The sequence below is a fragment of the Felis catus genome, chromosome C2 (genome assembly GCF_018350175.1).
Source record: "Felis catus isolate Fca126 chromosome C2, F.catus_Fca126_mat1.0, whole genome shotgun sequence".
Lineage (NCBI taxonomy): Eukaryota > Metazoa > Chordata > Mammalia > Carnivora > Felidae > Felis > Felis catus.
This window is the reverse complement of record NC_058376.1, coordinates 95,359,041-95,372,703: the sequence shown is the minus strand read 5'-3', so window position 1 is coordinate 95,372,703 and position 13,663 is coordinate 95,359,041. Positions and strand designations below refer to the sequence as shown.

The window sequence follows — 13,663 nt, the reverse complement described above, 5'->3', positions numbered from 1 at the left end:
TCAGCATTCCCCACGCATACTTGCTAAGGACCATTTTCCTTGGAGCTGTTTGTGCGGTGGAGTGTCTCATTTGGTTCAAGAGAAACCATAAGATAACATCAAGAACAAATAACATACAGGCAATACACATCCAACAGTGTCCAGGGGCTAAAGAATTGCAGATGGAAGCAGGGGTTCAGCTGAGGGCCAGCAGTTACTTGATCTAGAGAAAAATGTTTGTTGTTCTTTGGCTCTTCAAGACCAAAGCAGCATCTGACCCAGAACCTGTAAGTGAGTAAACCATTCCTTAAGCTATTTTCTTTGGAAGGATGTGGTTGGGGCAGGGAAAGAGTAGGCTTGTGAAGGGTCTACGGCCAGAGGACAGATTGTTTATTATTAACCCTTTCAACGTACTCGAGAATTGTGTGTCAAGTCAGGTACCGGTATCCTTATAAACCATCTCCTACATAACACAATGATCTCCCCCAGCCCATCCTACCAGAAGTGATTGAAGAGTAAAGTGGATTGGAGCTCTGTACTAGACCCTTTGTCAGGGATAAGGGTTGGGTTTTCCCTAAGGAGAAGTCTGCAGCTGTCGAGTAGTCAACTCACTTTTGTTGACAATTGTCAAGTAACGGAGTAGGGAGTGTGTTTATTCACTTGGTGGATGTCATGTTCATGAGAGGGTTTCAGACCTTAAAAATTAGGATCCATATTCAAAGTGGCCTTGCTAGGGGCCATCTGGCTGGCTCAGTCAGTAGAGCACAAAACTCTTGATCTTGAGGTCATGAGTTCAAGCCCCACGTTGGGGTGAAGAGTTTACATAAAAAAAAAAAAAAAGAAAGAAAAAGAAAAAAAAAAGAAAGAAGGAAAAAGAAAAAGAAAAAAACAAAACAAAACAAAAAAACCCCAAAGTGGCCTTCATGGACTAGAAAAGTGACCAGAAAACAAAGTTGAGAAAGAACAGGTCCAGGCCAGTTTGCTAGGGAGGAAATGTACTATGCAGAAATCCAAGGCCGGGCAGATAGAAAAGAGGATGAGTCAGCAACATCCTCAAACTGGGCTGTCCTTTGTGCTCAGCTGATGCTTTTAGTCACAGCCACTAGAGCACATATTTGAATTCCCTGCAGGGATAATGGATTTGCAGCGAAAAATACAAAATTCCAGCTAGACCTTTTTGGTGGCCAGTGACAAGCCTACTCAAGATCGTAAGGTTGGGTTGCAGCGAGATTGCGAGGCCAAAGGTGCAAAGAGAGGCAATCGGTCCCGTGTGACCAAACCAGGTTGGGGGATAGTGGAGTAAATAGGGCTTTGACTGAAGCAGAACTGGGATTGAACTTCAGATCCATTACCATCTAGATCTGTAGCCTTAACTTTTCTCAATTTAAGGTATTTTGATGTACGAGTAGAGACCATTGTCCTTATTTTGTAAGGCTGCTGTGAAGATGAAATGAAAAGTGTACATGAAAGAGTGCATCACAAAGAAAATGGTTCGTGTTAGGAACAGAATCCTTCCTTTCCTTTTTTTAATGCCTGACTTCAGATCTTCTTTTCTGGGCCACAAAAGCTAGTGAGAACATGGGATATGTATAAATGGGGACCCCCTAAGGCTGGTTTGACTTAGTTTCTTCCTTGATGAGGTAGACTCCTGACTATCCTGAGGAGGGATATGGAGCCCTTGAGTGGGAAGAGGAGACTCCCAAAGAGAATAAATACCCCAGCACAAAGCACAGGGGGAAGGGTAAAAGATTCATTCATCTTTTTTGGCACGGGCACAGAAGAGATTGTTTCTAGTCTTTACGTGGGGCCTAGACTACAATGTATGCCATTTCGGTGAACTCTTAGGAGGATTTTGGAAAGTAGACATGAACTGAGTAATAAAGAAAGGTTTTCAAATTGTTTTGCTCTGTCGTCTTGGTAAACAATGCACTTTGGCCTAGCTTGGTTTACACGCCCAACTGTAGGTAAGAAGAGTAGCTAGACCACGTCTTAATGCTCCTCCTAGCTTGAAGACTTTATGACTTTGTAAAAGCTTAAAGGAAATGAAAATGTAACATGTTGGATGAATTACCTTATTGCATTTTTTTAAAGAAGGCTCAGATGGAAGGGGGTGATCATGCACAAGATAGTCCATGAAGTAGAAAGCATGTCGTAGTCACATAGACCCAAGTAGGAATTTCAGTCCTGGCACTGACTAGCTAAGTGACCTCAGGTAAGCTCCCCAGCCTCTTTGAGCCTTGGATTCTCCACCTGTTAAGTTGGGGACAACAGCACCTTCTTTAAAGTTTTGTTATAAGAGTGAAATAACATCCATAGAACACAATGCTGGGTACCTAACTGGTAGTCAATAAACTCTAGCTTCTTCCTCCTGTAATTATCACTATTGCTAACCACACAATGTGTACCGAAAAAAACTATCCAAGATGTTCTTCTTTTTGGCAAACATTTGTTACAATTAGTTTTCCCATTTGGTGGATGAGAAAACCTGAGAGCACAGAAGTTAGCTGTTGGTCAAAGTCCTACCAGTAAGTCCATGACCCCCAAATGTCTTAGATTGTGAAAAAAAATGGTGGGAATTTGTGCGCTACAGTGGAAATGCAGTCGTGTTCCGGAAAAACACTTTTTTTTCTTTGCCACTCTTGTAATATATTGTTTCTCTTATTTGATAGGAAAGGAACGATTTGTATCGCAAGAGAATATAGACTCAGGGATCCAGAATAAGGTCAACAGTGTTTCTTTGTCTTTTCTGGTTTTAACCAGTTTCGGGATTTATTCACTTCAAGGAGGAGAGATGAACTTTGCGGTACTGTGGAATTCTTACAGACAAGCAGAAGACTAGAAATCTTGGCTCAGATTCCTCCTTTGCTTATTTCTTGGCATTGAACAGTGTGGCACGGTTCAGAATAAACAGGAGTTATTTTGAGTATTCTCCAAGAGAGATTTCTGGTCCCTGGACATCTTGGAGGAAAACCAGTCTAAGCAAAAGCTACACAAGCAAATCTGGGAGAGTCCTGGACATGCTCCTGCCAGTCGCATGGCAGTCTGCTAGGCGGGCATGCCTTTCTCGGCCTCCATTTCTTCACCTGCTAGGTGAGGGGATAAGACCGGGTGATTTCTAAGACCTCTCCCAGCTCAAAATTCTCTGATTTATGTTCTATTATTAAAAAAAAAAAAGAAAAAGGGATAGGTGGGTGAATTTTACCAATGAATTCATAAAGTAGGCATTTTTAGTCATACTAGAAAGAGGATCCAGACACAATTTAGAACTATTTATCAGCCAAGTAGTTGGCTTGCGACTCTGACCTTCCCATTTTTTTCTTTAGCATAAACCTCACCACCCAGATCATGGGGATGAGATCGGAAAATGTCCTTTTGGTCCAGCCTGCTCTCTGGTCAACTCCCAGACCACTCCAGGTGGACTTTTGTGCCGTGAGCCACACCACTGGAATGGGATTTATGAGCGGCCCTCACTGGGCCGGCCCAGCTGCACTTAGACTTCAGTGGGGCTCTCCATATTGGGCCAAACATTGGGATTAAATTAAAAAACCGTTCTTTCTCTAGTTCTGTACCCAGGCAACACTCATCCCTTACCTACCCACCCACTCTCCCGGCTCCTTTACTGCCTTGTCTGTTTAGGGCTGTCTGTCTCTCGGAAAATACTCTACAGAGATTCTAGAGGACCAAGCTGTACAGGCTTTGGAGTCAGACCATCCTGCCTTTGGGTCTTGACTCTGCCAGTTACATTGTATGCTTAATAGTGAGCACACACTGACCTCTCCAAGTGCGAGTTTTTCATCCATAAGACCAGAATGTAAATATCTTCCTTGCAAGGTTCTCAGGACACCTAAATATTACATGCAGAGCACTTAGCATAAGATTAGGCATATTTCACGTGGCCAAAACATAACATTTTTTCTTGTTGTTTGTATAAAATAGGATCTCAATAAACGTGAAACAAATTAAAAAATTATATAGGAACCACTTTTTCAGAGCATTCCAATTAAATTCGGATAAAAAGTAATGAAACGGACGCCATGAAGATTACAGGACAGAGCGGCATTTTCTTAAAAATATGTCTCAGACTAGCCACAAGATGGAAGGCAGAATGTGCAATAGCCATACTAGACTTTAGAAGTGAACTCACCCCTGACCAGCCGTGGGGCAAAAACTGGCCCTCAGCCCAGTATTTCCCATTGATGAAGAAGAGGCCTGCAATCATGATGAATGCCCATACTGCCAGATTCAGCACGTTGAGGACGTTGTTGAAGCCCACGGAATTCTTCACCCCCAGCGCAACAATGATGGTGACAATCACAGCGATCACTAGAGCCAGAAGGTCAGGGTATGATTTTTCACCTTTCCCTAGAGGGGAAAGATATGAGTTAATGTTGTTCAGAGGGGAGAAAGGGCCATGCAAACCCCCAGCACCGCTTCAGAGCATTTGCACTCAGCTCTGACAAGGGTAATCAGTTTGTCATGGAGGGAGGAGAGGCTTGCGTGTAAGTGGGTGTATGTATGAATGCATGTGCCTACGCTGTGGTCCACAAGTGTCTATTTGCAAATGGGAAGATTTTGAAATACAAGTAAGACGACCTGATATCCTGGACCAAAAATTGGGATACATGATATGACAATGACAACACGGCCTAGGGAACCATGGCACAGAACATTTGAAGTCAGAACCGTACTGACATATCGATGGTCTAAAACATGGGTTTAACATGTCGTTTGAAAACTGGTTTATCTTCACAGTTGTTCGGTATAGAGTCCATAAATTTTCCATCCTAGTAATCTTTTCATTTTTAGAAAGTTTTAAAATGTGTATCTTTGAACGCTATTGGAAGAAGAGTATTCTTTGCATTTATGTGTATGTGTTTGCAGAGAAGATAAGCAGTGAACATACCCCCACCTGATTGGCCTTGTCTGTTGGCCAGTGGACTCCTGCTCTCTACAGAATGGAGAAGGCACTGCCTCAGCTGTCAGGGTCCTGAATTTCAGCTGTACTTTTGCCCATGACCGGTTGTGTGGCCTTGGGCAGATGCCTCAGTTCCCTGGATCTCATTTGTAAAGTGAAGAGTTTGGACTACCTGATTTTGGAGGCCCTTTTGAGCTTAAAAATTCCATGAAATCAGTACATTGTGGAGATGTGGTCTTCATACTTTTTATCTTCTTATGGTATCTGCTTGCTCAGCATTTTTTTCAATTCTTCTGAGATAGGCACACCAAAGTCACATGACTAGCACACAGCCAAGAATCTATACTTGGAAGTTCTGGGACAAGACCCCCAAGTTTCCCCAACTATTGTGTGGCTTCCCACGAATATGAGAGGTTAAAGTCAGACATTAGGATGGGAAGCAAGGCAAGCGATGGATGGAGTGAGTGGTATTTGTTATGTGAGCTTCTGACAGTTCAGTGTTCACCCAGTTGTATTACCCCTTCCTTGACCTCTGCTAGACTGGAATCCATTTTTCCCCTTTAAAAGTATATTTTCTCATTTAAAAGTTAATACATGCTTATTTATAAAAATTAAAAAAAATCTGCCGAAACCACTAGAGAAGTTCCTTACGGTTGTTTTTCCTGCATTGATCTTGTTTTTATATAGTTATTAACATAACGCGTATACAATTTGTATCCTTTGTCACATGACATTGCATCAAAAACATATTCCATATTATTACAACAGTCCTCCTAATCATCCTTTCAATTGCTACATAATATGCTTCCACAATTTACTTAATTGTTTGCTCCACTGTAGAGTATTTAGGCGGTTTCTAATCTTTAATATAAATAAGGCTGTGATGAATATCTTTTCATATAAAGCTTTTATGGAAATTAGAATGATTTCCTTAGCATAGATTCACAGAAGAATTACTTTGCAAAAAAAAAAAAAAAAAACAAAGAAGAAAGAGACATATTTAAGGGTCCTGATACATTTTGTCAAATTGAATCCTGAAGGAGGAACCCATTTGTTTGGTGGGGTAATTTTGCACGTTGGGGCAAGAGGATATGGCAGTCTCACCTAGGCCATTGAGGGTTCCCACAGTGTCCACCATCCAGCGGCTGATGGTGTGGTTTGCCAACGAGTCGAACATGCTGCTCAGAGCACTGGCGCCGGCTGCAGTGCCAATCAGGTACTCCAGGATCAGGTTCCAGCCAATGAAAAATGCCACGAATTCCCCGACAGTGACGTAGCTGTAGGTGTAGGCCGACCCCGTTGTCTTGGGAACACGGACTCCGAACTCTGCATAGCAGACACCTGCGTGGGAAAAGCATATATGGGTGGGGGACTTTAGGAGATGAGATAACCTCTTGGTGGTCAACCATCTTGGGTACAAAATACTGGGAATCTCTGGGATCTTAGAACAAATACGCAAAATTTTATGTATATGAATAAATTCAAGGCCAATTCTAATGTCTTTCAACGTCAGTTCTGAAAAACTTTTAACCTGAATGTTTGGAAAGAGAATCAGAACTAATTTTAATGGACTATTGGAAACTGCTCTTTGTTTAGAAAAATTCCTATTTGTTGTATGTGTCTCTGTCATGTTCTTTAGGTGTCCTTAGGTGTCAGAATGAGCACGGTCTAGTTCATGACTTGATGACACTAAGTTTACATTATGTATAACATTCTTCTCTTTCATTTTTACATATTACAGAGGTCCTCCTCATTTGACAATGATAGTTCAAGTGATCTGTGAAGATTCTGTACTATATACGGGAGGCAGGATTGATACAAAAGAGAAACAGATTGAGAGAATCTTAAGCAGGCTCCACACTAGGTGGAGCTGATGAGGGGCTTGATCTCACAACCCTAAGATCATGACCTGAGCTAAAATCAAGAGTGGACGCTTAATCTACTGAGCCACCCAGATGCCCCTATTGCCTATCTTTGATGGAATTATAGATTAAATTAGAAAGAGACTGGGAAAACATCAAGCTTCTGGGAGCTGGGAGAGTTTCCTGCATCTTGCTAGGGACTCTGGATGTGAGGCCAGTAGGTAGGATGCCAAGTTGGAGGACAAACCTAGGACAGCCTGGAGGAAACACACCAGGAATGGGTTGTAGGAGGGATTTCAAAGTAAACTTTACCTTCAGTCCCAATTTTGTTAAGGGCCAACCCTGAGGTTCTCTCATCATAAATCAGGGAATAACAGTTCACTCTTTTGTGAATAAAGAGAGCAAATTTCTTCTCCTTTGAAGGGAGTGATATCAGTGCAAGGAGGCACAAACAGAGATGTCAGAAGCCACGGCACAATGAGTGGTTAAAGGTGATGCACTTTGTCTTTCCCTAACCCTTAGTGGTGCCGGCTCTCCGGGTGTCCATGTGAAAGGAGTGCTGGAGCAGGGGGGCTGTGCTCTTGTCTCAACTTTGCCTTGAACCTGTTCATCCCTTTATATTCAGTTTCCTTCTTTGTAAACTAAAGGAATTAGGGATGCTCTCTTAAGGGCCTCCCAACTGTGACACTCTAGGATTCTACCTGTTACACTGAATTTTATGGATTTTGCTGCAAAACGCATTGAGCAGGGTTCACTTTTCTTTTACATCAATTACTATACTGTTCTACATATGGAGACATTCTCAGGCCTAGCAAGGTCATTCGTCCCTGCACTGAATGACCTAGGCCACTGTTTGTTTTGAGTTCCTGTGTTGGCCCCGCTCCCCCGCCCCCCACCTTTGTAAAACAGTTTTTCATCTCCCTCCTGGAGGTCAGACTGTAAGTTGTTTCTTTTTGTTGCTGTCACAGGGATTACCTTGAACAGGCTGACCACCTCCTTTTCTAAATTGCCACTTCCAACACCTGATGTTTACATTGTTAGAGTGAGTCTAAAACTAAGAGGAAGTGGTCCCTGAAGGAAGGACTGAGGAGTGTATGGAGTGAATAAGCACTCTCTCCTGAAGACAGTTGGGTTTGTGGATACACATTAGGTTGCCCTTTAGTGCAGTGTGAGGAAAGGATTAGGAGGCAATCCTAATTCTGCTCTTGGGTATAGGATCCATAGCTTTACCCAAGAATTCTTACATCCTGTGAACTTCATCTTTTCACCCTTTTTACCCCTGATAATGCACACGGCTTATAAATAGAAAAATCTCAACCAACGCTTTTGAAACTGACATTGATTTGATTGTAAATTTAATTTGGAGAGGCAATATTTTGAAGTTTGGGCAATCAGTGGTTCTCTCCTTAATATTTGATCTGCCAAATTAGATGTAAAAATTCCCAATTCACCATCAGAACTCAACTCGCCAAGGGTAATTAGCAAATAGCCACGTCTTACTTAGGTCTTGTAAAGGAGCCAATGCATTGCTGTCCTGAGGCAGAGGAAGAGGCCCTTAGCTGTGCACAGTGTAGGAGCATATGACATCAGTTGTTTATTTCCCAAGGTCCAGCTTGTATTCTGATAGGTGGAGTTTGGGAAGAACAGCAGGAAAACTAAATGAGACACTAACTAGGTAAGACAATTTCTGCTCCTAGAGACCATTCTTTTGGATGCATTGTAAAGGATTTTATTTTTGCATCTTTCTGATTTATTTGTATGCAAGAATCCAGGCTTTTAGTGGGCATTAGAGACTATCCAGCCTGGCACTGAACCTCAGTGGTGAGGAGTAAGTGATCTCAACCCCAAATGTCCTGAAAAAGAAAAAACCCAATCTGGAAAATGTTGTCAATCACTCCACTTTTTTCAAATTATGGTGTGTAAGAGAAACATATTCAAAAGTATCTTTCTAATTTAATAAGAAACAAGAACCAAAGAAAGGGAAACCTCGGTTTTTATCTTAGATTATATAATAATTGAGTGTCGAAGAGCAAGTTACTTACCTAACATGGGTAAAGTGAAGGGGCCAGATAGATAAACTTTAGGGTCCCTTCTAGTGTTACCATTCTTTGGTTTCACAGCCAGAATCAACTTTCAAACATTTGAGTCAATGGGGGCAGCTCAGGAGAAAATACTGGAAACCAGTAGTTTTCAGCAAAAGTAGTACTGCCATCTAGGGGGAATTTTGGAAATCTGTGGGGGTGTCCAAGGTTTTCATGATTGTGGACACTTGAGGCATTCAATGGGTAGGGAGCCATTAGACATTCTGCAGTGTGGGACTGTCCCACAGAATGAAGCATTTTCCTGTGTCTTACATAACTTCTGAGGGTCCCAAAGGACCTGTTTATGAAAACAAGTTTATAAATTATAAAAACCTTTTTATAATTTCTGAGCCTGAATCTATCTCCATTTTAATACATTAAAAAAACACTTTTTTTACATTTATTTTTTTGATAGGCAGAAAGAGACAGAGCACAAATGGGGGAGGGGCAGAGAGAGAAGGAAACACAGAATCGGAAGCCGGCTCCAGGCTCTGAGCTGTCAGCACAGAGCCTGACACAGGGCTTGAACTCACAAACTGCTAGATCATGACCCGAGCCGAAATCGGACGATCAACCAACTGTGCCACCCAGGCGCCCCGATTTTAATACATTTTAAAGTTTATTTATTTATTTTGAGAGAGAGAGAGAGAGAGAGAGAGAGAGTGAGCGAGCACAGGAGCTGGGGAGAGGAGCAGAGAGAGAGGGACACAGAGAATCCTAAGCAGGCTCTGTGCTGTCATCACAGGGCCTGATGCGGGGCTTGATCTCATGAACTGTGAAATCATGACCTGAGCCGAAATCAAGAGTGGGATGCTTAACTGACTGAGCTACCCAGGTGCCCATATCTCCATTTTACATATTAACACAAAGTTTTTTTTTTTTCATGATTTTATATGCATCGAATTTTCCAGGGCTGCAACAGCTGGGTAAATTGAGGGACAGTTGCAATTTGTTTTGTTTGGAATTAAGAGTTGGTCATTATTTTGGAAAACCACATCATCAACAGCAGCATAAGTCATGGTCTCTGAATATCCAACAGCACACCTATGTGACTTGTGTTCACAGTTGTTCTACAAGTGACAGCAGACATCTGATGACTTCGTTACGTTTCCTATTGTTCTTATGCTCTAGCTTCTACACACTGAAATATTATTTTTACTAGAAGTGACTTTTCTTTTGTTTACCTTCCACACTCAGGGGAGATATATATATATATTTAAATTAAGTGTGTGGCTCTGGAAAATAGTAAGCATTCCTCAAAAAGTTAAAAATAGAACTACCTTATGATCCAGCTATTGCGTTACTAGATGTTTACCCAAAGAATACAAAAACTCGAATTCAAAGGGATACAGACACCCCAATATTTATAGCAGCACTATCTACAATAGCCAAATTATGGAAACAGCCCAAAGGCCCATTGACTTATGGATAAAGAAGGTATGGTATATATATATATATATATATATATATATATATATATATATATACATACACACACACACACACACACACAATGGAATATTACTGAGCCATAAAAAAGAATGAAATCTTGCAATTCGTAACAACAAGGATGGAGCTAGAGAGTATTAATGGTAAGCAAAATAAGTCAGAGAAAGACAAATACCATATGATTTCACTAATATGTGGAATTTAAGAAACAAAAAAAAGGAACTAAGTGGGGGAAAAGGAGAGAGAGAGAGGGGAAGTCAAACCAAGAAACAGACTCTTACCTTCAGAGAACAAACTGATGGTTACTAGAAGGGAGGTTGGGGGGGGGGGCATGGGTTAAATAGGTGATTGGGATTAAGGAATTGGCACTTGTTGTGATAAGCACCAGATGTTGTATGGAGTGTTGAATCACTAATTATATAACTGAAGCTAATATTATACTGTATGTTAACTGGAATTTAATAATATTTTTGTAATGTTTATTTATTTTTGAGAGAGAGATAGAGAGAGAGAGACAGAGTGTAAGCAGGGGAGGGGCAGAGAAAGAGGGAGACACAGAATCCGAAACAGGCTCCAGGCTCCAAGCTGTCAGCACAGAGTCCAATGTGGGGCTTCAACCCATGAACCTCGAGATCCTGACCTGAGCTGAAGTCGGACGCTCAATGGACTGAGCCACCCAGGCGCCCCTGTTAACTGGAATTTAAATAAAAACTTAAAAAAAATATATAATTTTAATCACTAGAAAAAAATAAGTGTGTAGGAAGGTAAACATTATCTCTAGTTTATTTCTAGAACTATTTGATAGCAAAGGAAGAATTTCAAAGTATTCATTACCTAAAGTTGATTTGTACTAGGGGGGAGAATCACTATGAGAGAAACGTTTATAAATAATCTGTACTCAATTTAGTAATGCATTAAAAAATCTCTTGCCCTAGGGTTATCTTCCTAGTCATATTTGCTTTATGCTATTGTCAAAGTGATTCTGCATTCCTTGGCTAACCATCAAGTGATTGGAGAGGGAGAGATATATTGATTTCAAAGGTATAGCTGTGTGGCTGGAGAAAATCATGAAGTACAACGTCGGGGTACAGATGGTGCAGACCACTGGGTGAAAGTTTCCCAATGGGGTTGTTCAGAGTTGGCAAGTCCAGGTCCTTGAGAAATATAGGGGTTCATTTGAGCAGGACAAGAGGGAATAGAGTGATTTTTCATAGCCTGAAACTCAGGTATCCTTTTCAACTTATCAGCTCTTTAAGTATATTGTAAACATGCCCTTCTTTTCATTTTGTCATATCCCTAGTGTTTTGTTTTATTTCTACGCCCAGAACTATTTTTTTGTTAAATTGACAACCAGCCAGCCTGAATAGCAGTCAAACTTAGGACTTACACATCGAAAAGAAGGTTGGGATAAGATACCAAGGGGATTCTTTATTTGAAATATTCTCTATTGATCTCTCGTGTACCCTATAAACGATGCATGGTTTGGAGTTTAGAGAAATTTGGTCCTTTTCGAAGTGGATTTCTTTCCAACTCAGAGAATCTGTGGTTCTATCGCATATAGATATAATCAGCCGGCCTTACATTAAATTCTCCCAGAGAGCCTAGATGGGATGTCGAACTTTCCAAACTGCCTGATATGCTACTGCCAATCATCAAGATAACCTCTACATGTGCTTCCTGTCACTCGAGAACCAGGAGGCGAAGATTCTCCTCCATTCTAAGAGGTGTAGAAGAGAAAGATCCAGCTGGGTGTAGGTGAAAGTTCGAGAAGGATTTCTCCAATCAAGAACCATATTCCCTCCACATTCCGCTAAAAAAACAAAACAAAACAAAACAAAACAAAACAAACCATTGTCTACATAAGTACTTTTTAAAATACTTTCACCTGGAAAGATTAAATCTAGAGGTTTTTCACACTTGAATGCCAATTACTCTACTCAGATACAGAGAGGATTTCCGTTAACATGCAGTTTAACTTACAGACTGATTCCCTAACTTACCTATCAACTAACTTACTGATTTCCCACAATAACTTCTGACTTCCTAATGTCTTTCCTTTAAGTGATGCACACAGTTAAGTGCCTACTATGTCAGGCACTGAAGTGAATACCAGAGGCATAAATCTCCTGATCTTGAAGCATCTGGATTCCAACCAGGAAAGAGTTTAATAAACAGATGATTCCATGCAGCCAGTTTCAGTACTATCAGTATTTACGAGGTGCTCTGGGAACCCAGTGGGGTGAGCGGCTCTTAGAGAACACGGTCCTCGGTTTCTGGGGAGGTAGTGACGAAGGGGAGGCTTCTGAGCTCATATTGAAGGGCGACTTGGGCTTTTCCAGGCAGAATGAAATGGAAAAGGGTGATCTCAGGCAGATGGAAGGGGGTAGCTGGATGGCATGCGTGGGCTGCTTTGTGGATTGAGGAGGATGAGTCTTGTAGAGGTGAACTGAGGATCAAGTGATTGAAGGAGTGGGATCTTCTTAATAGACTGGGGGTATCTAGCTGAAAGAAAAAACTGTTCAATCATCTACTTGTCTCGTTTTAAAGCTTTGTCTTGGTTGTAAAAACCTCTTCGCACACAAGTGTTCTTTAAGAGTCTCATACATAAATAAGTAAAAGCAAGGTGGCTTTGTTTGAGGAGGGGGTGGGGAGCCTGAGGCTGGTCTGCTCAGGATCCCCCTCATCCCATACCTCCCAAAATGCCAACCCTCCTCTGTGGACTCACGGGGCCGCACTGAGCGCAGTGGGGGGGGGGGGGTGCGTGTCACCTGCTCATCAGGGCTTTTCCCTTGATGGTTGATGCAACTGAGCCCCAGACCTGACGTTGCACCTTCAATTAGTGATAGAGCCGTGCATATACTGATACGCAGTTCTAGGAGCTTTCCAACTCATCCATTCATCCACAACATTTATAAGGTTCTATCTCTATGCCTCTATGTTAGATTTTAGAGATTTAAAGGTGAGTGGGAAGAATACAGTCCCTTTGTTGTGGGTCTTATAGTCTCGCGGAGAAGACAGACAAAAAAACCCCAACACATTATAATAAAACGAGAAAGGAGATATTAGTCGTGGCGGGGGGATGGGGGAAAATTCATGAGCTGCTTTAAAGAGCTGCAAAACTGAGTTCTAAAGTAAGGTCTTTGGACAGCCAGAAGGACTGTCTCTAGGGCAAGAGGTATCCGGAGATATGAGAAGGAGGGGGCGGAGTCTCCAAGAAAACAGTTTGCCAAGCCGCCGCTTCATTCAGGCCTCTGGGATCAGTAACATCGGGAGTGTTGCTCACAAGGTCAATCAGACTCTCTTGGTCACAGACATCAAGCCGGTGCAGTTATTTTGAACATGCGTCTCTCAGTGATTCTCATTCATGAAGTCGGTTC

General features: G+C 41.7%; 1 protein-coding gene across 3 annotated transcripts in view; it reads right to left on the bottom strand.

Annotated features, from left to right (window-relative positions):
• SLC7A14 (solute carrier family 7 member 14) overlaps nucleotides 1-13,663 on the bottom strand; it is a 111,542-nt gene that overhangs the window by 25,984 nt on the left and 71,895 nt on the right. For all 3 annotated transcript variants that reach the window (XM_045037281.1, XM_045037282.1, XM_006936269.5), the window contains 2 exons: nucleotides 5,999-6,235; nucleotides 4,124-4,341 (listed from right to left, as the gene is read on the bottom strand). In XM_045037281.1, the coding sequence (XP_044893216.1) occupies nucleotides 4,124-4,341; nucleotides 5,999-6,235 (455 nt within the window). The remainder of the gene's footprint in view (nucleotides 1-4,123; nucleotides 4,342-5,998; nucleotides 6,236-13,663) is intronic.